General features: G+C 50.8%; 1 protein-coding gene, 1 non-coding gene and 1 pseudogene across 3 annotated transcripts; 2 read left to right on the forward strand and 1 right to left on the reverse strand.

Annotated features, from left to right (window-relative positions):
* On the reverse strand, positions 1–11,732 carry LOC102182072 (annotated as a pseudogene).
* On the forward strand, positions 181–254 carry TRNAI-AAU. The gene has a single exon. It is a non-coding gene; the product is annotated as a tRNA-Ile (tRNA).
* ZNF839 (zinc finger protein 839) lies at positions 11,673–25,721 on the forward strand. 2 transcript variants are annotated; one of them, XM_018066386.1, is made up of 8 exons: positions 11,673–12,018; positions 17,227–18,078; positions 18,980–19,186; positions 20,740–20,832; positions 21,489–21,638; positions 23,329–23,469; positions 23,625–23,754; positions 24,524–25,721. In XM_018066386.1, exons 1-8 carry the CDS (start codon positions 11,731–11,733, stop codon positions 24,706–24,708), a joined length of 2,046 nt encoding a protein of 681 aa, XP_017921875.1. In that variant the 5' UTR covers positions 11,673–11,730; the 3' UTR covers positions 24,709–25,721. The 2 variants fall into 2 exon arrangements, with proteins under 2 accessions (XP_017921875.1, XP_017921876.1); XM_018066387.1 differs by lacking the exon at positions 11,673–12,018 and adding an exon at positions 12,092–12,437.

Here is a 25,754-nt window from a genome sequence, read left to right on the forward strand (position 1 = left end):
TCAAGGCCTCAGTTGTTTTATCTGGCCCACGGGGGTGACTAGGAGGACCGCGGCAGCGCGGGCGGGCGGGCGCTGGCTGGAAGTCGGCGCGGCGGACTCCGCCCGGAGGGGCTTCGCCGGCTCCATGCGGCGCAGGCGTGGATATCTGGTAAGTGAGCCGGCGGCACAATGCGCTCAGTTGGCCGGTTAGCTCAGTTGGTTAGAGCGTGGTGCTAATAACGCCAAGGTCGCGGGTTCGATCCCCGTACGGGCCACGAAGATGAACTTTTTTTTTCCCCCAGCTTACGGATTTGTTTCACAACTGTCTTGAAAAATAGGCTTCTTGAGTGCCGTGGGCCGCGTGCAAACAGAAGGAGTCGCGTGCAAACAGAAGGAGTCGCGGAGTCACTCTGGACTTGGGTCGGAAGTCGGGGCGGGGTGCGGAGGGAGGGGAAGGTACCCCAAGTCCCCGCGCGCTGGGGGCATGCTGCTCGCTTCGGGCATATTTTAGGATACTCTCCGATGTCACTGCGGGTTGCTCCCCAATGCAGAGCTTCTGAGAGCCCTCAGGGGGACCTCAGTTTTCAGTTTTCTGGAGTTTCTTAGGGTTGGAAATCCAGCCTTGGAATTCATTCATTACACACGTTTTTGTTTTTTTTAATTGTTGCTGTTGCGGTTCTTTTTTTTTTTTTTTTTTATGGAAGGCTTCATGAATTTGCGTGTCATCGTTGCTCAGGGGCCCTATCTCTGTATCCTTCAGATTTTAGTGTATGTGCTGCCAGAGCGAAGGCCATTCCCCACGTGTTTATGGAGAGCCTACTGCACGCATCCTAGTCCAGCTGGGGAACCCGGAAAGAGACATGTATCCTGGCAGGCGGCAGGCGTGGAGACAAGAACCGGCCAGATGAGCCCAGTCTGTAGTGAGGAGTTAGGGTTAGAAAGCAAATAGGGTAGCAGGCCGGGGAGAAAGAGAACCAGGCATAGATTTCAGGACATGAGAAAAGCCCTTTCAGACCTAGCTAATTAGTGTTCTAAGCCTGGCCACCATACTTGTCCTTGAACAGGTCTCAGTAATAATGAGACTTATTTAGTTTAAATGCATGTTAGTTTTAGACATTAAAGATGCTTGCTCCTTGGAAGAAAAGCTGTGACAAACCCAGACAGCATATTAAAAAGCAGAGACATCACTTTGCGGACAAAGGCCTGTCTAGTCAAGTCTATGGTTTATCCAGTAATCATACAGGGATGTGTGAGTTGGACCTTTATAGAAGGCTGAGCACCAAAGAATCAATGCTTTTGAATTGTGGTGCTAGAGAAGACTCTTGAGATTCCCTTGGACAGCAAGGAGATCAAATCAGTCAATCCTAAAGGAAATCAACCCTGAATATTCACTGGAAGGACTGATGCCGAAGCTGAAGCTCTAATACTTTGGCCTCCGGATACAAAGAGCTGACTCACTGGAAAAGACCCTGATGCTGGAAAGACTGAGGGCAAGAGGAGAAGGGGACAACAGAAGATGAAATGGTTGGATGGCATCAATGGATGTGAGCTTGGGCAAACTCTGGAAGATGGTGAAGGACAGGAAACTCTGTCATGCTGCAGTTCATGGGGTCACAAAGAGTTGGACATGACTTAGCGACTGAACAACAACAATTTTTAGACAACCTACATGACATGTGTTTTTTCCCCTGAAAAATCATACCTCCACTCCACAGGGAAGGAAGGAGAGGGTAGCACTGAAACAGATGTATTATCATATGTAAAACAGAGAGCCAGTGGGAATATGCCGAGGGAGGGAGGGAGCTGAACCCAGTGCTCTGTGACAGCCTAGAGGAGTGGGATTGGGTGGGAGGCGGGAGGGAGGTTCAAGAGGGAGGGGACATATGTATCCCTGTGACTGATTCATGTTGATGTACGACAGAAACCAACACAACACTGCAAAGCCGTTTTCCTCCAATAAGAAATTAATAAAAATTTTAAAATTAAAAAAAAAAAACACAACAACAACTCGGAGCCACCAGGGAAGCTCTAAATCAATGAGAAAATAAATGAAAAGCTCAGGATGACATCAGTCCCAGTTGTCTAAGTCCTGGTGTTGTGTGGGTGAAAAGCAGCAGGCAGCCAGTTGTGAGGATAGTTGTTTCAAACTCACAGCCAAGTGTGTTCACATTTTTCCATTTCTAAGCCATCCTTAAAGAAAAATCATGTATGGGGTCACACCGTCCTCACAGTAGTCCAGCAGATCAACCATGCCATCTGAATCCATGTGTACACTAATAAAGAACCAGTCGTTTTTGAAACTAGTAAGGATGTGCTTGGTTTGTTCCGCAGCCCCTGTCGTAAAAGGTTTTAGTTTTTCTGGTCTCCTCTTCAAGTTTCCCTTTGATTGACCTCATGTAATCTTTCACGTATTTCTTGTAAAACCGTGCAACCCACACTGCGACTTGAGCTCATGGTCTTTTAACTGAGATCACACACCTGGTCTCAGGACTTAATGAAGCTCAGGTTCTTGATGTCTCATCGCAGAAAGAATTCTGTGAGAGACAAAGTGATAGGTGAGAAGTGGATTTATTTAGAGAGAAACACTCCACAGGCAGAACGTGGGCCATCTCGGAAGGCAAGAGCCGCTCCAGAGTATGGGTTGCCACTTTTTACTGGGGTGGGTAATTGCATATGCTAATAAGCGCCTGTGAGTGTGTCAATTAGCTTGCTGACACGTTACAGTGAGCATACACTGAGGCTCAAGGTCTAGTGGAAGTCTTGTCACCATCTTGGACCCCGTTGGCTCTAACCATTTATGTTGTGTCCTAGGGCTATGCCATCCTTTTCAAGGTTGTGCCCCACCCCCTTTCTCTCCCGTTTCACTTGTAGGCTTCTTTTGTGAAGTGGATTTCCTGCAAGTGATGGTTCATGACAATATCAATGTCAGCGATTGCTGTGTTTTCAGTTCCTTCATCCTTGGGGGTCTTCAGCAGAGAAATTTCCGCCACGAGCGAGTCATCAGTGTTGCCCTCTGTCCTACTGGCCATATTCCCTTCCACCTCCAGACACGATCTGTCCATGACAGCGTGTCTGCAACCTCCCGGATGTGGCAGATGGCAGAGAACATCTCATCATGGCTGATGAGGTCCTTGTAGATGATTATGAGGGTGACTGGAGGGAGACCACAGCGGCGCTAGCTTAGTAGGAAGCTGGAGCTCAGAGCAAACACGGTGCAGCCTAAGGTGGGGGTGAGCAGGCGGAAAAGCTCAGTGATAACAGCCTGAAGGGCACAGAGAACAAGCTGTGACGTGGCAAGAGAAGTGACAGTACCAAAGATAATAAATCCGTTGTAAAGACTCCCAGTTCTGTTTCAAAGGTAAAGATTAGCCTGAAGCACTTTCTTGAGCTATTTTGCAAAATTTAAACTCCCTCCGCCAGATCTACTGGAACCTAAAGGTTCGTGATGTTGACGTTTTCTGACTCTCCTGATTTCAATCAGCATCTTTGCCCCACTGCTATGCTGAATTCTCCTCTGCTCAATCCCCTTCATGAATATGTATATACCACCCAAGCCCCTTCCCCAGTTTTGCTGTTTGAATTGACACCACTTTAGGAAAGATCCCTGGTGTTCTCCTTACTTCCTGCAAGGAATGCGCCCTTCCTTCAGTTTTTGACTTGGCTGTCTTTTGGGTCCACACTCACCTAGAGGCGAATCCAACTTTTGGGTAGCAGAAGCATCTGGAAATCTTTTGCTACATTTTGTTTTTTGCTTTTCAGGGAGATCTTAGACTTCACATTTTTTGTTAACTTTTTATTTTGTATTGGGATATGGCCAATTAACAATGTTGTGATAGTTTCAGGTGAATAAGGAAGCGACTCAACCTTTCATATATGTATATCCTTTCTCGCCCAAACTCCCCTCCCATCCAGGCTGCCGCCTAATACTGACTAGCGTTCCATGTGCTGTACAATAGGTGCTTGTTGGTTATCCATTTTAAACAGAGCAGTGTGTACATGTCCAAACTCCCTAACTAGGCTTTCCTCAGCAACAAATTCTTGTTCTAAGTCTGTGCGTCTCTTTCTATTTTGAGTTCATTTGTATCATTTCTTTATAAACTGCCCATATAAGAGATGCCATAGACTCTTTCTCCTTCTCTGTCTGACTTCACGCAGCATGACACTCTAGGTCCGTCCATGTTGCTGCAAAGGGCATTATTTCATTCTTTTTAAGGGCTGAGTAATATCCCATTGTGTATATGTACCACGCTTTATTTATGCATTCCTCTGTTGATGGACATTTAGGTTGCTTCCATGTCTTAGCTATTGTAAAAAATGCTGCAATGAACACTGGGGTGCATGTATCTTTCCAGACCATGTTTTTTTCTGCATATATGCCCAGGAGAGGGATTGAAGGGTCATATGATACCTCTGGGCTTCCCAGGTGGCTCAGTGGGTAAAAAACCTGACTATGATGCAGGACCTGCTGGAGATATGGGTTCGATCCCTGGGTCGGGAAGATCCCCTGGAGGAGGGCATGGCACCCCACTCCAGTATCCTTGCCTGGAGAATCCCATGGACAGAATCCCATGGACTGGCGGGCCACAGTCCAAAGGTTGCCAAGAGTCAGACACAACTGAGCACAGCACATGGTAGATCTATTTTTAGGTTTTTTTTTTTTTGTTTTTTCCAGTTTACCATCTGGTGGCTCAGTGGTAAAAGGGACACCCTGTCAATGCAGGCAACCCACTCCAGTATTCCCTGGAAATTCCATGGACAGGGAAGCCTAGCAGGCTAGAGTCCATGAGGTCGCAAAAGAGACACGACTTATCGACTAAAAGACAATACTGTTCTCCATAGTGGCTGTCCCAGTTTATATGCCTCCCCACAGTGTGGGAGAATCCCCTTCTCTCCATACCCTCTCCAGCGTTTACTGTTTGTGGATCTTTTGACGACCATTCTGCTGGTTAGACTTCACATTTCTTCCTCTCAGCTCTGCAGTGTGTAGCGAGAGGGCAGCTGGATGAATCTCTCGTTCACAGTCCAAGTCAGGCATTTTTAGATCTTTAAAAAATGTTTATTATTTATTTGCCTGCCCTGGGCCTCAGTTGCGGCACCAGAATCTTCCATCTCCGTCGCAGGGTCTTTAGTTGTGGCATGTGAAAGCTGAGATGCAGCATGTGGGATCTAATTCCCCAGCAGGGACTGAACTGGGGCCCGCTGCCTTAGGAGCGTGGAGTCTTAGCCGCTGGACTGCCAGGGAAGTTCCCAGGAGTTTTTCGTTTAGCAAAGGCTTTTAAGGGTGGATGCCATCTTACGTCAAGGTCCAATCATGTTTGAAAAAGTCTCAGGTGAGAACATCTGCTAGACCATTCATTCATTCTTTTCTCAAATGTGCCTTAAGCTCTGACTGAAATGAGTAACAGCTCAAGTCCACAGACTACAGGCTTAAAGCCTTTGGCAAGTGCTCCGTGTGTACTAAAAGTGTGATGGAGGGCTTTCCTGGGGCTCAGTGGTAAAGTATCCGCCTGCCAATGCAGACGCATGGATTCAGTTTCTGATCCGGGAAGATTCCACATGCCACTGGGCAACTAAGCCCGTGCACCACAGCTGCTGGGCCTGTGCTCTAGAGCCTGGGAACCGAAGCTGCTGAGGCCCTTGGGCAACAAGAGAAGCCATCGCAATGAGAAGCGTGTGCACTGCAACCAAAGAGTAGCCCGCGCCCCGCTCTCTGCAACCAGAGAAACCTGCGTACAGCGATGCAGACGCAGCGCAGCCAGAAATAAAATAAATAAATAGATACAGTGTGCGATGGGACCATTATTATTATGAACAGTTAGTTAGAAGGAGAACGTGGGGCTCCTGACCCCTAGAATAGGCACCTGTACTCAGATTACTCACACTGAAATCAAGCAGGACCCTGTGGGCTCCTAGGCATGGAAGCCTTTATTATTTTATTCTGTTTATTCATTTATTTTATTTTTGGCTGCGCTGGGTCTGCACTGCTGCACAGGCGTTTCTCTGGTCGGGAAGGGTGGAGGCTACTCTGTGGGCGCGGGCCTCCCTCCGCAGTGGTGTCTCTCGGTGCGGAGCTCAGGCTCCAGGGCACACGGGCTTCGGTAGTCGCGGCTCCCGGGCTCTGGAGCACAGGCTCAGGAGTTGGGGTGCCCGGGCTTAGTTGCTCCGCAGCACGTGGATCTTCCTGCATCGGTGACCGAACCCATATCTCCTGCATTGCCTGGTGCTTCTTTACCTCTGAGCCACCAGGGAAGACCCCGGAAGCCTTTCTGTCCCCCATTTCTTGTTTGTAGGGGAGACTCCAGCCTCCATGACCTTCCGTGAGTCCCAAGCGCAGATTCCAACAGTTGCTAACCAAGGGAGGAACAGCTAAGAAAGGGCCTGAGGCAAGACTGAAGGCCCCAGAGAAGCTCGCCGTGATTAGGAGGCTGAGCACTTGAGAGTCCTGGAGTGCGGGCCCTGTGCACGCTCTAGCCTCGTCAGCAACCCCACCCTGGGGCTGCAGCTATAAAGCTCCTCAGCAAGTCCTCCCAGGGGAGGACACACTATATTGAGAGATACAAGGCCGCTGTGCCCCCTTTGCCTGGCAAAGCGACACAGCTATTCATTTCTATTTCACCCAAAACTCAGTCTCCGAGATGTAGTTCAGCACCAGTGTAGAGAGGCTGAGCTTTTGGCATCAACACCTGGGCTGTGTATGACAGACACCTTGTTAGATGCAGAGGCCTTGCAGGGGAGGAGCCAGCCTAAGTTGCTGCCCTCTGAGCCCATAACTTGCCCTAAACAAGGACTTGAAAGGGTCCAGAATTCACCTCTAACAAGGACTTGAAAGGGTCCAGAATTCACCTCTATGGCATAAAAATTATTTTGAACAGAAGCCGTTTTAGCTCCTGAAAAGTCTTTCCTGCCTAAAGTAGAGCCTTCCAAAAGAATTCGGTTGTCTTAAATCCTCTTTGCGGGGAACAACCAGGCAAGGCTGACTTTCACCACTGGACAGGGGAAGCTGCCATCACCCTTGAGCAGGCATTGTCAGGAGACTATCCCATCTCCCATCTACCCTAGGTTAGCGCCTGTTTATCTTGCCTAAGTTGTTTGTTTTCCCATAAGTGCCCTCTCCCTCCATCCCTTCCCCTGTTAAGATAATGTATAAGCCCCACATTCTAACTGCCACATTTTTCTGTGAATTCCATTGGTACATTAATAAAAATACATTATATTAAAATTTGCCTGTTCTTTTTTTGTGTGTTTATGTGTGTATTTTGGCCGTGTAGCATGGTTTGCTGATTAGAGATTGAATCCAGAGCTCCACAGTGAAAACACCAGATCCTAGCCACTAGGCCACCAGGGAACTCCCTAATATTTGTCTTTTCTCTTGTTAATCTGTCTTTTGTCAGCTTAATTCACAAGCCCTCAGAGACAGAACATAGGCGGATAGGGGAAAAGTTTTTCCTCCCTGACAGGCTCAAAAAAAGATGAATGGGATACTGTGTTCTAGATGAGGGGACAGTTCTTTCTTAGATGTCAGAGAGGACCTGACTGACGTTTGAGGATGAAAGGATGAGAAAGTCTTTCATTTGAAAGTTTTTTTTTTTTTTTAATGAAAGAAGAAAAGGATTAAGAAATTGGAGCAAATCCCACGAATCTGATCTCTCTTTTGGCCAATTCTTAGTGAGGCTACTAATGAATTAAGTTAGACACTGCAGGGAATAGTGAAGGCAAGATTATTGACTCTGATGATGAAATAATGGTGATGATGATGGGGGATGACGATCGTGGTGGTCCAGTGGAGAGAAAAATTATCCGAAAGATTACTGGAAACTTCTCTGGTATGAATAAGCCTGGCCCCCAGCTTCTCCAACCATGAGCATCATGGATTCACCACATCATGCTGCAAATGCTAGGCTCCTCCCCTCCAGCCTAGACTATACGTAGAGGGCAGGGATGATGACTCACCCGACAAACCCTTAGTTAGTGTTTGTTGACTGATGGCCCTACGGCCGCCTTAGTGCTTATGGCTATAAGACACTGGGAACCAGGAGAGGCGGGGAGGGCAGATTGGGAAAGGAAGAAGAGGGGTGGCAGAGCTGCGACTGAAGTGTGAAGAGGGGGGAGGTTCCTCTGCTTATTCATTCCTTCATATTCATGCACCTATCATTCACTCCCTGAGCGTGAACCAACGGGCACTGATGAGTGAGTGCCTTTGGCTGAGCGGGCAGGAGGAGTGGGCCGACAGGGAAACAATTTCGGGGTTGATAAAATGCTCACTTTGAACTCCCTCTCAGTTCAGTTCAGTCACTCAGTCGTGTCCAACTCTTTTCAACTCCATGGACTGCAGCACACCAGGCTTCCCTTCCATCACCAACTCCCAGAGCTTGCGCAAACTCATCCATTGAGTCGGTGACGCCATCCAACCATTTCATCCTCTGTCATCCCTTTCTCCTCCTGCCTTCAATCTTTCCCAACATCAGGGTCTTTTCCAGTGAGTCAGTTCTTCGCATTGGGTGGCCAAAGTATTGGAGTTTCAGCTTCAGCAGCAGTCCTTCCGATGAATATTCTGGACTGGTTTCCTTTAGGATGGATTGGTTGGGTCTTTCTCCTTGCAGTCCAAGGGACTCTCAAGAGTCTTCTCCAACACCACAGTTCAAGAACATCAATTCTTCAGCACTCAGCTTTCTTTACAGTCCAACTCTCACATCCATACATGACTACTGGAAAAACCATAGCTTTGACTAGATGGACCTTTGTTGGCAAAATAACATCTCTGCTTTTTAATATGTTGTCTGGGTTGGTCATAGCTTTTCTTCCAAGGAGCAAGCGTCTGTTACTTTCATGGCTGCAGTCTGCCATAAGGGTGGTGTCATCTGTGTATCTGAGGTTATTGGTATCTTGATTCCAGCTTGTGCTTAATCCAGCCCAGCATTTCACATGATGTACTCTGCATATAAGTTAAATAAACAGGGTGAAAATACACAGCCTTGAGGTGCTCCTTTCCCGATTTGGAACCAGTCTGATGTTTCATGTCCGGTTCTAACTGTTGCTTCTTGACCTGCATACAGATTTCTCAGGAGGCAGGTAAGGTGGTCTGGTATTCCCATCTCTTGAACAAATTTTTCAGTTTATTGTGATCCACACAGTCAAAGGCTTTGGTATAGTCAACAAAACAGAAATAGATGTTTTTCTGGAACTCTCTTGCTTTTTCGATGATCCAATGGATGTTGGCAATTTGATCTCTGGTTCCTCTGCCTTTTGTAAATCGTTTGAACATCTGAAAGTTCATGGCTCATGTACTGTTGAAGCCTGGCTTGAAGAATTTTGAGCATTATTTTACTAGCGTGTGAGATGAGTGCAATTGTGCGGTAGTTTGAGCATTCTTTGGCATTGTCTTTCTTTGGGATTATAATGAAAACAGACCTTTTCTAGTCCTGTGGCCACTGCTGAGTTTTCCAAATTTGCTAGCATATTGAGTGTAGCACTTTCACAGCATCATCGTTTAGGATTTGAAATAGCTCAGCTGGAGTTCCATCACTTCCACTAGCTTTGCTTGTAGTGATGCTTCCTAAGGCCCACTTGATGTCGAATTCCAGGATGTCTGGTTCTAGGTGAGTGATCACACCGTTGTGGTTATCTGGGTCATGAAGATCTTTTTTGTATAGTTCTTCTGTGTATTCTTGCCACCTCTTCTTAATATCTTCTGCTTCTGTTAGGTCCATACCCTTTCTGTCCTTTATTGTGCCTATCTTTGCATGAAATGTTCCCCTGATATCTCTAATTTTCTTGAAGAGATCTCTAGTCTTTCTCATTCTATCGTTTTCCTCTATTTCTTTGCCTTGATCACTGAGGAAGACTTGCTTATCTCTCTTTTCTATTCTTTGGAACTCTGCATTCACATTGGTATATCTTTCCTTTTCTCCTTTGCCTTTAGCTTCTCTTCTTTTCTCAGCTATTTGTAAGGCCTCCTCAACCATTCTGCCTTTTTGCATTTCTTTTTCTCTGATTCCTAGAATGTTGATGTTCACTCTTGCCATCTCCTGTTTGACCACTTCCAATTTGCCTTGATTCATGGACCTAACATTCCAGGTTCCTATGCAATATTGTTTTAACAGCATCGGACTTTACTTCCATCACCAGTCACATCCACAACTGGGTGTTATTTTTGCTTTGGCTCCGTCTCTTCATTCTTTCTGGAGTTATTTCTCCACTGCTCTCCAGTAGCATATTGGGCACCTACCGTCCTGGGAGTTCATCTTTCAGTGTCCTATCTTTTTGTTTTTTTCATACTGTTTATGGAGTTCTCTAGGCAAGAGTACTGAAGTGGTTTGCCATTCCTTCTCCAGTGGACCACGTTTTGTCGAATTCTCCACCATGACCCCTCTGTCTTGGGTGGTCCTATAAGGCGTGGTTCATAGTTTCATTGAGTTAGACAAGACTGTGGTCCATGTGACTGGTTTTGATTAGTTTCTGTGATTGCGGTTTTCATTCTCTCTGCCCTCTGAGGGATAAGGATAAGAGGCTTATAGAAGCTTCCTGATGGGAGAGACTGACTGTGGGGGAAACTGGGTCTTGCTCTGATTGGTGGGGCCATGCTCAGTAAATCTTCAATCCAATTTTCTGTTGATGGGCTGGGCTGTGTTCCCTCCCTGTTGTTTGACTGAGACCAAACTATGGCGGAGGTAATGAAGATAATGGTGGTGGTGGTGGTTTAGTTGCTAAGTCGCGTCCGACTCTTACAAACCCCATGGACTGTAGCCACAAAGCTCCTCTGTCCACGGGATTCTCCAGGCAAGAATACTGGAGTGGGTTGCCATTTCCTTCTCCAGGGGATCTTCCAGAGCCAGGGACTGAACCCGGGTCTCCTGCATTGCAGGCAGATTCTTTACCCACTGAGCTACGAGGGAAGCCATGACGAAGATAATGGCAACCCCCTTCAAAAGGTCTCCTGCGCGCACAGCTGCACTCAGTGCCCTCGACCCTGCGCCTGCCTCTGCCCGATACTCATGGACACTCACAGGAAAGTCTGAGTCAGTCTCTGTGGGGTCACTGCTCCTTTCTCCTGGGTACTGGTGTGCAGAACATTTTGTTTGTGCCCTCCAAGAGTCTATTCCCCCAGTCCTGTGTAAGTTCTGTAAGCAAATCCCACTGCCCTCCAAAGTCAAATTCCCTGGGGGTTCTCAGTCCCATTGCCAGATCCCCAGGTTGGGTAATCTGTTGTAGGTCCTAGAACTTTCTTAACAGTGGGAGAATTTATTTGGTATAATTGTTCTGCAGTTTTTGGGTCGTCTGCTCCGCAACTCTATGGTGGGGTTAACGGCGACCTCCTCTAACAGGGTCTGCCACACCCAAGCCTGCTGCACCCTGAGCCCCTGGCCCTGCAGCGGGCCACTGCTGATCCATGCCTCCGCAGGTCCAGACAGGGTTTTCAGGTGACGCTGAGAGCGTTTGGACAATGTGATGTTAGGCCAGGAGCTCTGGAACCTCGAAGACTTTTTGCTGGACACCTCTTGCAGGAGGTGACAGGTGAAGGATGAATATGGTCTGACAATGAGGCAATGTGGCCGGTAGCATTCTGGGCGGGAAGGGGCGGCAGGGCGGGGCCAATTGAGGCCCCGCCCACCGACCGGCTCTGTCTGTCAGGTGCGGTCGCCTTCCGAGATGTCTTGGCCTGCGGGGCACTCGTAGCTGCCTCCTTTCCCAGGTGACGCACATTTGAGCCGCCGGCGCTCGGCGACCCGGGTTCGGGTCTCCGCGTCGGCTGTCATGGCGGACGCGGAGCCGGAAGCTGAGGGTGGCAGTGAGGACGGCTGCAGCGGCGGCCGGGCTCCCTTTTCCCAGCGCGGGAGCGCGGCGCGCGTGGCCCCGCTGGGCCCCGAGCAGCTGCGGCGCGTCCTGGAGCAGGTGACGAAGGCGCAGCCGCCCGCGGAGCCGCCGCCGCCGCCCTGCGTGCTGGACGCGGCGCGGCGGCTGCGGGACGCGGCCCAGCAGGCCGCCCTCCAGCGGGGCCTCGGCGCCGAGCCCCCGCGCCCGCCGCGCCTGCTGCCGCCGCAGGTGAGGCGCCGGGCGGGGCCGTGGGGCAACTGAGGCCCGGGAGAGGCCTCGCGCGGGGAAGGAAGGCTTCTCCGCTTAGGCCTTAGAGCCGCCCTGCCCGAGAGAGCGGCCGTTACAGTTCAGGGCGTCCCCATACTCGGCTCCCTGGGGACGGCAGGCCCCCCGCCCCTGTCAGCGCCGGCACCGTCGGCTCCTCCACCCCGCCGGGCCCCTGCCCGCGGCTCCTCCGCGCCGCCTGGCTCCTCTCGCGGGCGTTTCTTCCCGTTTTCGTTGAGCGGTCACGGTGTCCAGGCGCTGCGGCGGGTGCAGCGTTTGAACCCAGTCCATGAAGAGCGGCCGGACCTGGGGGCTGCTCCCGAGTGAGGGGTCCCCAGGCCTGACACTGCAGCGGAGACCTTAATGGATTAAAAGGAACCAAGGTAGAGAGTCTTTCGGTGGAAGGGGCTGCAAGGGGCCCGGCCGAGACTCGGGGGCCGAACGAAGTACATTCTAGTGACTTGATGCAGCACCTGCTCGCAGTGGCGGCGTCTGCGTTTGCAACCCCTGTTACAGACCCGGCAGGTGCCTGACATTGGCTTAATGAATGAAACCCGTGAAAGCACTCCGTGTGCTAGCCAGCGTCCTTTCTCAGTGGCCTGATTTCCGGGTCACACAGCTCTTGGCCGCTAAGGAAGCTGGAACTCGAACATGGGTCTTGCCATCCCAGAGCGTCCAGAGTAGCATCCAAGCCTGAGGTCGTTCATGTCACCTGTAAAGTCACATTCCCTTTCAGCACTGGGCTTGTAAATGTCACCGTGCTTCTCACTCCAAAAGTGCCACAGAGATCCTGCCTCTAGAAGAAGTAGGTAGAGAGTAGAATCAGCAGTCTTCACTAAGCTTATGTTTTTGCTTCTGAGGGATTTGGCCAGTTAAGATTGGTACCCAGTTGGTCATCAAGACTGGAAAGTTGTCTCACCCAAGTTTGGGGAGACAAGTATGACTGCCCCAACACCAGCTTCTTAGAAGTGTGACCTTGGGTAATTCAACCTCTTTGGACTTTGGCTTCCTTATTTGTAGGATGTTTGTCTCCTACTGTGCTGAGGACATAAACGCCTCCCACTGAAGTTCTGCACAGCAGGTCTGTGGAGTCTGAAGGGTTCTGGTGGCCGAGTCTGTCCATCTCCTCTCTGTATCCAGCACAGTGCTGGACTGCTTGGGTCTCAGCAACCACACAAAAGTGTTATCAGCATTTTATAGATGAGGAAGGAGCTGAGAGAGGCTGAGTGCTTACCCTGAGCCTCCCCCAGGTGTGGCTGCACTCCAGGGCCTGTTGAATGTTGCTATAGCTGTTTGAGTTAGATAACTTAGGAAAGAGCCCCAAAATGATGTATTCCCCAAAATGAAAGCAAACTTAATTGGAGTTAGATAGCATGATCATGTTCTCTAGCTCTTCTCATTGGGGTGATATAAATACTTAATGCATTCATGATACTGTGGTTTTGCATTCAGTTCTGGTAATACTCTTTGCCCCCTGGCTGTGCCACCAAGGCCATAGAGACGCACAAGATGGAGGTTATGTGACCAAGGAGGTAACTCATCACTCAGATAACTTCTGGTCAAGGCCAGAAAGCTAGAGATAATAAATAAATAGGACAGAGAGCCAAATGCACGGAGAGAAAGGACGAGGTTGTTTCTGGCCAAGGGGGTGAGACGAGGTGGTCTGAGCTAGATCTGGGAGGGTGGGTCCGAGTTCAAAATGCGGAAGAGGAGAGGTGGTGGGGGCGGGGACCCGGGTGTGATTGGAGAACCCAGGCAGGGGAGGGTCTCTGGGGGGTGGTGTGGATTGGAAGGTACAATCTGAACACACTCCCTCAGGTCAGCTCTTACCCCTCCCAGCCTTGTTCCTGCCCCACAGAGAGATTTTCAGTTTCCTCCACACAGAGAGCTCCTTTTCATGCATCCGTCCATTCACACATGTTTGTCCTTACACCTAGAATATCTGTTCCAAAAATTCTACTCATCCTTCAAGGACCCCTGCAGAGGTCACCTCTTCCAGGAAGCCTGCCAGCCTTGAGCTGCCCCTGCTTCTCTTACTGCACCTGTTGCGCTGTGGTGGTGGTGTTTTCCTATCAGCATTCCGCGATAAACCCAGTCTGCCTTCAGATGCAGCAGTGGAGCTTTTGAAAGTACAGACATTGAGGCAAAGTGCAGACCTGAGTCAGCGGGCCTGCAGGTGGCAGGCCTGGGAGGGGAAACCCCGCCGCCCCAGGTGTGAGGCTGGGACCTGACTTGTTTATGAATTGGCCCCCAGCGATACTTAGGAAAAGTTTGTTGAATGAAATAGACATATACCAGGTATCAGGTAGAATACCCGCTTGGTAAACTAGTCTGCAGAGCAGATTGAAAAATCAGACCAGCTTTGCCCCTGTGGTAATTCAGAAACAATAGGATTTGCTCTGTGTTTGTGTGTGTGTGTGTGTGTGTGTGTGTGTGTGTGTGTGTCTCTCTTTAATGGCATTATCTGATAATACCTCAAGAGCTTAGAGAAACATTCTAAGTGATTGGTAGTAAAAGGAAACAAATGTGATTCTTAAAACTAGCAAAGTAGAGCTAGTTGTCATTTGATTCATATTGGCTCAGGGCCAGCTCTGCACACCTCAGAAACCAATATATTGAATTGTCTGCTGTTTGTAGTAAGTATACGATGTGCAGACAGATATACTCCAACCTCCAACTTGATTTCAGGTTTTCATTCTGTCCTGTTATATTTTTATTGATCCTTTCCTTGGTAGAGGGTTGAGTCCAAAGAGGAGGGCCTGTTAGTGACCCCAAATTGGTGGTTCTCAGTGGGGGCAGTTTTGCCCCACAGAGGGCACTTGGCAACGTCTGGTGATATTTCGGTTTTGGTTTCAATCTGTTCGGCTGCATTGGAACTTAGTTGGGGCAGGCGGGGTCTTCACTGTGGAGCTCTGGAGTGTGGGGCACCGGCTTAGTTGCCAGACACACGTGGGATGTTAGCTCCCCAACCAGGGGTGGAGCCCACACCCCCTGCACTGGAAGGCAGACTCTCAACCACTGGGCCCCCAGGGAAGTCACCGGAAACATTTTTGATTGTGGCAGCTTGGGGAGTGCTGCTGGCTTCTGCTGGGTAGATGTGGGGCTGTGCTCAACGCTGCCCAGCTCAGCTGGCACGACAGACTGGTCCAAGATGTCAGCTGCGGCGAGCTGAAAAAGTCGGCTCTGGTGATGAGGTTTATCTGTCTTTCCTCTCTTTGTTTCTGCTCAGTGGGGGCAGGAACCTAGTTTTGCTGCCCCGCCCACCCCCCTGAGACCATGACTGCTGTCTCCGGAACACCTACACCATTGTATCAGGCACAAGGTCACTGCTCAGTAACTTGGTGCGGACTTCCCTGGTAGTCTGGTGGCTAAGACTCCACACTCCCAATGCAGGGGGCCCAGTTCGATCCCTGGTCAGGGGACTAGATCTTGCATGTCACAACTAAGAGTTTGCACACGACACTAAAGATCCCCCGTGCCAGAGTGAAGATCAAAGATACTCAGTGTCGAAACTAAAACCTAGCATGGCCAAATAAATAAATATTCTTCTTCTAAGAAGTACTTGTGGAGCCTAGTCGCCAGCAGCCCTCGCCTGTGGCGGTGTTTTCTGTTATGGCACTGCCTCCAACCCCCTAGACATACATCCTGTGACAGTGTGCCAGTGTTTCTTCTGGGACCCAAGAAGCAAGATTGCTGGGTCAAAAAGCCCATGCGTTTAAAATGTGTTTAGGGACTTCCCTGGCCATCCAGTGGTTAGGACTCTGCTCTTTCACTGCCAAGGGCTCAGATTCTATCCCTGGTTGGGGAACTAAGATCCCACAAGCCATGGGGCCAAAAGGATAAAATTTTGTTAGATGTTAAAAAAAAAAAAAGCTGATGAAGAAATGCAGCCCAACTCCTAGGTGTGTGCCCTGGAGAAATTTACACGTGTGTACACACACATCTGCGGTCTGTGACTGCAGAGCAGACCAGAGACCGCAGGGCGGGAGGCCACCTGTTGCCTCGGGCTACAGAGCAGTGAGCGCCCGCGGGCTGCAGAGGGCGCTACAGAGCAGTGAGCGCCTGAGGCCTGCAGAGGGCGCTACAGAGCAATGAGTGCCCGAGGGCTATGCACCGCCCCTTGGATGAATTTCACAAGCAAGATAGGAAAAAACCCCACCAGGATGCCAGAGATGATATTCACTTATATAACGTTTGAAAACACATCAAAACAGAACTACTTATTTTTAGGGATACCTACAAGTGTAATATGGGCTTCCCTGGTAGATCAGCTGGTAAAGAATCCATCTGTAATGCAGGAGACCTGGGTTCGATCCCTGGGTTGGGAAGATCCCCTGGAGGAGGGCATGGCAACCCACTCCAGTATTTTTGCCAGGAGAATCCCCATGGTCAGAGGAGCCTGGTGGGCTGTAGTCCATGGGGTTGCAGAGTTGGACATGAATGAGCGATTAAGCACAAGTGTGATATAAAGAATGCGTGCAAACGACAAACAGCACATTCGGGGTAGGGTGAAAAACAAGGCGAGCAGAGGTGGGGCAAGAAGACGTCCCAGTGCAGTAACGCCGCGCGTCGTAACGCAGGTGCCAGGGACCCGAGGTGCGTAGTTCTTGATGGCTTTTTTGGTTTCCAGAATTTCACTGAAAACTTTAAAAAATAAGGCCACGTATTGAACTGAGTCCAATTTAGAGTACTAAGAACTCTTAAGTACACATGTGGTAAAACTATAAAGAAGGATATTTTTTAATGGTTCATGAGATCAACTGAGTGGATTTTTTTTAAACAATGATATAGTAGATACTGGGCTAGCTAAAAAGTTGATTCAGTTTTTTTCCGTTAAGATTGTACAGAAAAATCTGAACAAACTTTTTGGCCAACCCAGTGCTATCAGAAGGCATTTATGTAGGAATGGTGAGTAGTTACATGAACTTTTTATTTTGTGTATATAAGCAAATGCTTCTTATGTATGCAAGTACAAGAAATGTGACGTAAAATAGATGACTATGGACTGGGCAGAAATGTTGATAAACGTCAGTATAAACAGAATAGATACAGAGTTTTTTTATATGTAAGATGTGTAAGTTAGAAAAAAATTTCAGCAGTGGGTTTAAGATGGGAACAAAATTGTGGAAATATTGACAAGCACAGTGCTTCTTTTCTTTTTCTGTGTTTAAGCAATTGGAAGCCATTTGTGTCAAAGTAAGATCTGGAGAGACAAAAGGTCAGGAAAAGCCGATGCCCGCGCTGGCCGCCATCCAGCCCAAGCCGGCCAGGCCGGGCCCGCCGCCCAGCGGGCACTGCAGCGCGGTGGGGCTCAGCTCTCAGCTGCTGGGGGTGCCGCCATGTGTCCTGAGTCACGACCCCCAGCCTCCTGTTCGAGTGTTCATACAGAGGCCGCTGCCTGCCCTCCAGCCAGTCCCTGTGAAGACAGTCTTGGCTGCCGAGCCTCCGAGTGGCCGGAGCACTGCAGCAGTCCGTCTGTCAGCCTCTGACCTGCCAGCAATCACATCTGTTTCATCCAGTTCAGCACATTTATTTATTTCCAGCTCGCAAACAAAACACGCTGAGAAACTAAAGAAGTCTTTAAAAGTCAAAACACGTTCGGGACGGATATCTCGACCGCCCAAGTATAAAGCTAAAGATTATAAATTCATCAAGACAGAGGATTTGGCCGATGGTCACCCATCTGACTCCGACGACTACACCGAACTGAGTGTGGAAGAAGATGAAGATCAGAGAGGGAGGCAGGCGCTCTTTGACTTGGCAAGCTGCTCCCTGAGGCCCAAAACTTTCAAGTGTCAGACATGTGAAAAGTCATACATAGGAAAGGGGGGGCTGGCCCGGCACTTTAAACTTAACCCAGGCCACGGCCACCTGGAGCCTGAGATGTCACCATCTGAGAAAGCCAATGGGAGCGTGATCGCGGGCCCCACAGAGGGCAACACCTGCAGCCTGGCGCCCCGGGGGCCGCCCACGCCCGCTCTGCCAGTTGAGGAAGGGGCTGCGTCAGCGTGGCGGGGCCTGCAGGTAACCTTGCTGTTGGTGGTTGTGTCCTCGTTCCTGCACGTTGTCCTTGAGTTGACGATATGTGCGCACGGCTGGCACAGAGCAGTGTGTCTCCTGTCTCGGCAGCATGGCTCACTGCGTGCCGTGGAATGCAGGCGCAGGTCCTTCAGGGCTGGTCAGGGAAACGAATCGCAGCGCTCTTGCTGACACCGACATGACCGTGGCCTTGGGAAAGGTTCGCGTGGGGGCGCTGGTCCACAAGTCTGCTTCCTGGACCGTCTGCAGTAACGCGCCCTACCGGCTTCTCTCCCCACTTTTCCCTTTTCGAAACTCACAGACAAAGCAGACCCAGTCACCATGGATTTGCATGACCATGTCAGCATTTATTCACTGAAACCCAGTGTGTGTGGGGTGAGCATTTGTGTGCCATGTGCACTAGTCCATTATTTAAAAAACAGCGTTGAGGTGTTTCTCTGGCAGTCCAGTGGTTAGGACCCTGAGCTTACACAGCCTGGTTAATTTTCTAAAGTCCCCCTCTCTGTATATTTCCAAAGGATGACTTTTATGGTATTTGACGTGTATCCAGTAAAAAAAGTTTACAAGTCGTGGGTGAATTATGAATTAACAAAGCTCAGGTCAATTTTTAATATCCAGTGACCTCAGAAGAGTGTTTCGTTTCATTTTGGGCACCACTCCATGGTCATGGTTTGTCAGCCCAGATTTGCAGGCTGGTGTTCATCTGGTATCTTTAAGGGAACCTTTGTTTAAGATGCATTGATTATCATTAATGTGTCTTGATTATGCCAAGAAGAATAATTTACAAGTTCCTTGCTTTGATGATATTTTTTCTGCTCTAAGGTTTTCTTTACGGTGTATAAAGGATGATTATTTTATTTTGGTTTGGGTGCGCACCCCAATCTAGAATGGTCAGTCTGTGGAAGTTGAAGAAGCGCTGGTGTCTGAAGCAAAAAACGGAAGTTTTTCAGCCCTTTTGGGATCAGAGAGACATCCCGGACCTAGAAGAAGCGGCTACTCCACAGAGCCCAGCACAGCCGTCCTGGAGCAGAGCGGCATGGCTCACCCGCCGGTGGGTGCTGGGGCTGCGAGGAGCAGGGCCAGGCTCCAGGAGGTGCGTCACTCTTAGAGCTCCGTTCTTGAAACCCGTGTCTCTGGCATGGTATGTGGCAACTCACTCTAGGTTTCTGAATTTCAGAGTAAAATGCCCAGATCGACTCACACAGTTCACTTGATGTGTAATGGGATGAACGCTCTATTCAAAGATAACATTGCCCAGAATGATTCCTAGGTGTACCAGCTGCTTGCCTTGATAGCTTGTAGAATAATTATAACTTGGGTTTGCGTGGAAGCAGTTTAGAAAAGAACAGAAATGGTGTTTTTGTTTTGTAAAAAGTTTCAAGATATAAAAGCATGTTTTGGGTTTTAAACTCTAGAATCTCCATTCTAGCCCTTGAAAGTAGGTTTGTTGAATTTAGTTGGGCTGGCTTAGAAGAGTGGGACCCCAAGCTTACGTTGTCTTTGGTGAGGATGTATTTATTTGCCTGCATCTTGAAGAAAATAAGTAAAAAAAATAGCAAAGGGAAAGCACAGATGAGTACATGAGACAACCAGCCCCAGAGAGAGTGGCTTTCTGGGCCCTGGGCCTCCAAACTACACATGAGGGGAAAGTGGTTTTCAGAGAGGAAATGGCTTTCTAGAAAGCCTAGGAGGCTGCAGGGTCCAGCGGGAAATTTAAACCCGGGTGAATTAACTTTCCTCCCCATGGGCTTGTTACCAAGTCCTGGCTGAGTGAGTTTTAGGAGTAGGAGGTCAGGAGGCTTCTGATGTGATTTGCTCACTAACATTCGAAACGAGGGAATGGCTTCCATCCTGGGAGCACTTTCTGCTGGGTTCCAGCTGCGCTCAGTTCACTGCATGTCAGTAGCTCCGCTTAGATGAGGAACTGGAACCTCAGAGATGCTCCCTGCTGGGTCAGGTCAGTGAGGCCACTGGAGCGCATGGCCAGGACCAGCAGCGCCGTACTGTCCAAGTGCCGTACTGTCCTGTGGAGAATCAGGGACCCTCCGAGGAGTGCCTCTCTTGATCCCGCACAAGAGAAGCTCCCCAGAGATGGGCACTGGTTTACACACGACTAGGGGTGTCCGGAATCAGGCCCTGTCCAGGGTGTGGGGGGACACGGTGCCCACGACGCCTCTTTTCCCGTCACTCACTCCAGTCCCGTCCGAGGACTGCGCCCTCCTGCGCCATCCACGCCCCCCAGCCCAGCCCCTCCCCAGGTCCTCGTCTCCTGCCTGTCCCTGTATCTTGGTGTGGTCTCCTGGTTGCGGGCTGCCTCGGGACTTGCTATGTTTTTGGCTCGGGCACCAGTTAGTGAGCCCTGGGGAGCAGAAACCCGTTTCCCCACCGCGGCTGTGTCCTCATCCAGGGCCTGGTACCCACTGCTCGCTCGGTGCTCCTGTTGGGGGCAGACTCTGAATGCAGAGTTGATCACAGGACTGGTTATGCGTGAGCACGTGAGCTGTGTAACAGGCACAGCATTCCCAGTTGAGAGCCGCTTAGTCACTGAGACGTTAGGGAACTTTCTGTCTCCTGTGGGTTTTGTTGCACCAACTTACTGGCTGCTGGAAAATTCTTTCAAAGATGTCAAATGCTTTCTTCCGGTAGCTTCTCCACCAGTGTGACTGGGACGATCTAGTGGGGTTGGCTCTGCCTCGGCTGGCTCAGGTCGTGACCGTGTATGAATTTCTTCTGATGAAGGTGGGTCTCCTTAGTGTTGCTAAGCGACTGAGGCGATGATCTGAAGTTATTTAGAAAGGCATCCTTTGTAATATTTTCTTAGATGGAGCCAGGCCTTGGGAATCATCTCCTTTCCCCAGAGAGGGCTGAAGTGAGCCAGCTGGCCCGGCCTGGGCGCCGGCACGTCCGGCCCGGGTGCCGGCACAGGCCTTCAGGCAGGCCCGCGTGGACTCCCCTCTCCTCCCGCACCCACCGCCCTGCCCGCGCCTCCATGGCAGCCCCGCCCCCGAGGAGCCAGCGCCGAGATGCGGCCTTGCTGCCTGCACCCGGACTTCAGGAGCGCCCCAGGAGTGGGGACCCGGCCCTCCCCCAGCTGCGGGCCCCAGAACCTGCCTGTGTGGCCCTCAGGGCCTGTCCATGCCATTCCCCCAGCCACCGTTCTCCGGCAGCCCTCAGGGGCTGGTTTCCTGGGCCGCTTCTCCCGGCCATCTGCTGCCCCGAGCACAGTGCAGGGCACACTGCGCTCTCGCTGGGGAGCGAAGGCCGAGTCTGCTGACGGCTGGGGGCTTAGGAGTGTCCTTCCCGCCTTCGGAGTCCTCTCTGTATTTTCCACATCTTTGCCTTGGGTTGAAACATCTTTTTTTTTTCCCCCCTTTGTCATCTTTATCTTCACTGAGGTTGAAAAAGGTCATCTAGCAAAACCTCTCTTCCCAGCTGTATACAAGGAGTTTGAAGAGCTGCATAAAATGGTTATGAAACTGTGTCAAGATTACCTCCGCAGTTCTGGACCCTGTTCTCAGGAGCCTCTGGAAGTAAACAACAATAAGGTAACAAGCTCCCGTGGGAAGTCTGGCCCAGAGCCAAGGGAGAGCTGCCCAGTAAAGAAGGAGGATGTTTACCTCAGTCATGACATCTTGACGTCTTCATAGTCAGCTTCTGTTTAGCTCTTTCTTCCAAAAGTGATACATGCTTTTTTCAGAAAACTCAGAAATGCTGATAAGCTAAAAAAAAAAAAAAGGAAACACCCACCATCCTCCCACTCACCGATGATCACAGTGAATAAGTGGTGTCTTTTCTTCATTATGTAGGTTTTTGCAAAGGGATGAATTACACAGGGGCCAGCAGTTACTGTTTGTGGCTGTGTTCACAGAGCTCCCATTTCAGTATCCTTGCCTTTAGCTATTTTGAGTCCTTGACAGAAATAGGCTGTGAACTGACGTGGTTTTACTTGTTTTGGATAAAACCTTCTGCTGGGCAGAGCATGTTTCTGCGGGCGGGCAGGTCATCCAGGGGGACTCCCTGCGCCCAGCTCAGAGACTCAGGTCCTCACCCCACCAACCGCCTGTGGCTGCGCCAACTCCCCACACCCTCCCGCCTCGGCAGAGGGCAGCCCTGAATCATCAGTCGTCTTTTCTGGCTTTCGCGATGCTGCGCTTTTCAATAGTCTGGTTTTGCCACGCTCTTTTAACAACATGGCTGGGCTTGGAGGGTATTATGCCGAGTGAGAGAAGTCAGAGAGAGGAAGGCGAATGCCACAGCATCTCACGTTCATTTAGAATCTCAGCGAGGACAGCAAACCAGTGAATACAGCAAGCAAGTAAGTAAACAGAGTGGGGTCAGATGTACAAAAAAAAATGCTCCTACGACAGTGAATAACACTTAGGCCATGTTGACTTAAGGGCTCCTAACGTTTGATTATACCGACAGTGGAGCTGCCTGCCTAGAAAGCATAGTGTTTCAGGGTCATTACTTCTATAGCAAGAAGTATCTTGATCCACACTGAAACATACCATGTGGGTTTTTTGGGTTGTCCTCATCCGTTCTATACAAATTCAATGCTTAAAGTAAACCGATAGGCGTCTGTGTCTTCTTCGCCGCGCTGCGTCTTTGTTGCTCTGCAGGGGCTCTTCACTAGCTGCGGGGAGCGGGGCTGCTCTGGGGCGGTGCTGGGCTTCTCGCTGCTCTGGCTGCTCTCGTGGCGCACGGGCTCCAGGGCGCTCAGGCTTCAGTAGCTGTGGTTCCTGGGCTCTGGAGCACAGGCTCAGTAGCTGTGGTGCTGGGGCTTAGTTGCCCCGAGGCATGTGGGATCTTCCTGCACCAGGGATCAAACCTGTGTCTCCTGCATCAGCAGGCGAATTCTTTACCCCTGAGCCACCAGGGAGGCCCTGTGTTTCATCTCCTTAAGTTACATATTTTTTAAAAATGTAATGGACTTTTCGCTAAGCCTCACATAGATGCCCTGGTTGGCAGTGGTCACTTACCTGTTCATAACTTGCCAGTTGAGCAGGCGTGGAAGCCATCCAGGAGGAACAGTGGGCAAGAAAGTTACCGTGGTGTCAGACTAACACGATGCCGCTGTGATGACAGTTCATCTTCATCCTTCCCATTGTCTTCATGGCACCTTGCTGAACAAAGGGACTCCTTAGGTTTACACTCAGCCCTTTATTCTCAAGTGCAGACATGCTTCTGAATCTCGTGTTTTGAGTGAAGCATCTCTATGGGCCCCTTTCTTCTCAGGTTGCCGAGTCCTTAGGAATCACAGAGGAGTTCCTAAGGAAAAGAGAAGGATATGCAGATTGCGTTCCCGGCAAGTGCACCAGCCTGGAGGAGGCCCCAGCGGAGCTGGAGGGAGTTGGTCCGCAGAAGAGGGCGAATGAGGTGGGCATGGCCCAAGGGGTGCCAGGCCGCCGTCCGGCCAGTGGGGAATTGTTGGGGTGGACCGCTGGGACTCCAGCACTTCTCCAGGAAGAAGAGGTGCTGGTTGGCCTGTTTCTTCCTAGTCTTAGCGGGTTGACTTAGTCTTTTCTCCGTAGATCGCAGAGGATGGGCTGGCCTCAGTGAAAAGGACCAGGAGAGACGCTGTGCCCCAGGACCCCACGGAGTGTCCTGCTGAAGACGGGGGCCTGCAGAGGCCAGCCCTGTGTGCCCCAGCGGCCGGTGTGGGTAAGACAGCCCTCGCGGTGTGCACCCTGGGGCTCAGAGACCTGCTGCTCGGGGGTGGGGACGGCGCTCCTGTTGTCGCGTTTCAGAGACTGCTCTGGTTTCTCAAGAGTTTTACCCAACCTCCCAGTGTTCATTCCCAGGAGTCTCGGGTCTTTGGGGTTTTCTTGAGTCCGTTATTGGAATGAAGAGCTGCCTCATGGTGCTAAGTGGGTTGTGCCTGGGAGGGCCCCGAGGAGTCGGGGAGACCTGAGAGCAGGGACCGGTCCCGGGACACGAGTCCATGGCTTGGCTTTCGTGAAACTTGGTTCTCAGTGCCAGCTGAGAGTCAACATTGGAAAACAAGACATGTTCTAGCTTTTAATTTGGTGCTAGCCAGAACGGACCCATGAGGCTCCTGGACTATATCGCAGGCGTAACTTCCCAAACTGTTGTCACGGCTGCCTGATACCCTTCCTTGATCCGTAGGTCTCTAATATAAAGAGGCCTCCTCTCCTTCAGAACTTTGGACTTAATTCTTCCAGACAGGAGGGCAGGTTTATTCACTGAGAACAATGAGGGCTGTCTGGCACCTGTTTGGAACACAGCTCCCCTCGCCTCACAGGTCTGAGTTTCCTCTTAGCTTCATCCATTCCTGGAAGCCGCCAAGTAACAAGGAGGGTTTGTGTTTTTGTTTCAGGGGCAGGAAGGTTTCTCTGGACTAGCTTGGTTTGGATAGGGATGTGTGACCAGCAACAGTACACAACTGACTCTGTTTTTCTGAACTGTTTAGGTTTTGCCCCTGGAGTGAATGGGGGCACCTCTCCCGGCCCCGAGGAAAGCCCCGCGATGCCGGCTCCCAAGCAGGCCACCGGCCACCGGCTGGCAGCACTGACCGGTTGGGCAGCTCAGGGTGGGCCTGTAGACCCCACTGCCCTGCGCCAGGGTGCCCTAGGCCAGGGCTCCCCTGTCCCTTAGGGGAACTGGGGACAGGGGCCCAGCACCAGCTGGCAGCGCTCCCTGGGGAGAATATCCAGATGCTGGGGCTGGCCTGGGGAGCCCGGCTCTCTGCAGCACCTGTCTCCAGCCTGGAAACTCAGAGGCAGGAAGTTTCTGCGAGGCATGTGGCTCCCACCCGAGCAGCCCCAAGTCCAGCACCAGCGAGGCCCCTGCCCCTCTGCCCAGGAAAGCGTGGTCCATGGATGCCGTGCCAGCCAACTGTGCGCACAGCACCGAGTCTGAGCGGGGCCTCTGCCCAGCCGGGGCAGATGCCGAGTCCTGAGGGGGCCCTGTAGGCCGCCGGGGGCTGGGACCAGCTGCCCTGAGAGGCACACAGACCAGGGGCTGGAGGCGGCGCTGCCGTCGGGGAGGCCGTGCTTTTGAACTTAGCAACAGGTGCCCTGCGGTCTTGTCTCAGGAATAGGAGCAGACGGCAGTTCAGACTCTGACTGGCTTCCCTTGTTCCATCCGGGTTCCGTAGTGTCCGGGGAGGGGGGTACTGTCACAGTGACGGACGCAGAGGGGCCTGCCCTGCAAGGGGGCCCCCCGGAACGGCTCCTCTGGAGGCTTGGAGACGCAGCCCTCTCAGTGAGATGGGGTCAGAGCCGCAGCCCTAGATCTGTGTGGATTTTACCCAGAGAAGGTCTGTTTCAAGGAACGTGTATTTTTCTAATGTGAATATTGACACAAATGAACATTTTATTTATAAAGAATAACGTCTTTCTACCTCACTGTCTGCCTTTTTCTACATCTTGCTTGTTGTAATGATGGCAGATGCGTTACCTGGGGATGGATCCCTCTGACGCATCTGCCCCTGGGCGCCTCTGACAGCTGTTGCAGGGGGTGCCGCTGCACTGGTTCTGGGTTGCCTCCCCTGGCCCCAGGCACAGAAAACGACGTCCCCTTTCTCCTCAGCGATGTGCTCCTTTATAGCAGACTTGGTCCACACGAGAAGCTGCTTCTGGGTTCAATAAATCACTGTGCAAGCCTGACATCTGGGCAGCGTTTTATTGGGAAGTAGGGAA

This window comes from Capra hircus, chromosome 21 (genome assembly GCF_001704415.2).
Source record: "Capra hircus breed San Clemente chromosome 21, ASM170441v1, whole genome shotgun sequence".
Classification (NCBI taxonomy): Eukaryota; Metazoa; Chordata; class Mammalia; order Artiodactyla; family Bovidae; genus Capra; species Capra hircus.

Coding starts and splice junctions, on each gene's coding strand:
- ZNF839 (XM_018066386.1), top strand. CDS start 11,731: ATGGCGGACGCGGAGCCGGAAGCTGAGGGTGGCAGTGAGGACGGCTGC. Junction 19,187..20,739: donor GCAGGGCCAGGCTCCAGGAG/GTGCGTCACTCT, acceptor TTCTTCCGGTAG/CTTCTCCACCAGTGTGACTG. Junction 23,755..24,523: donor TGCCCCAGCGGCCGGTGTGG/GTAAGACAGCCC, acceptor TGAACTGTTTAG/GTTTTGCCCCTGGAGTGAAT.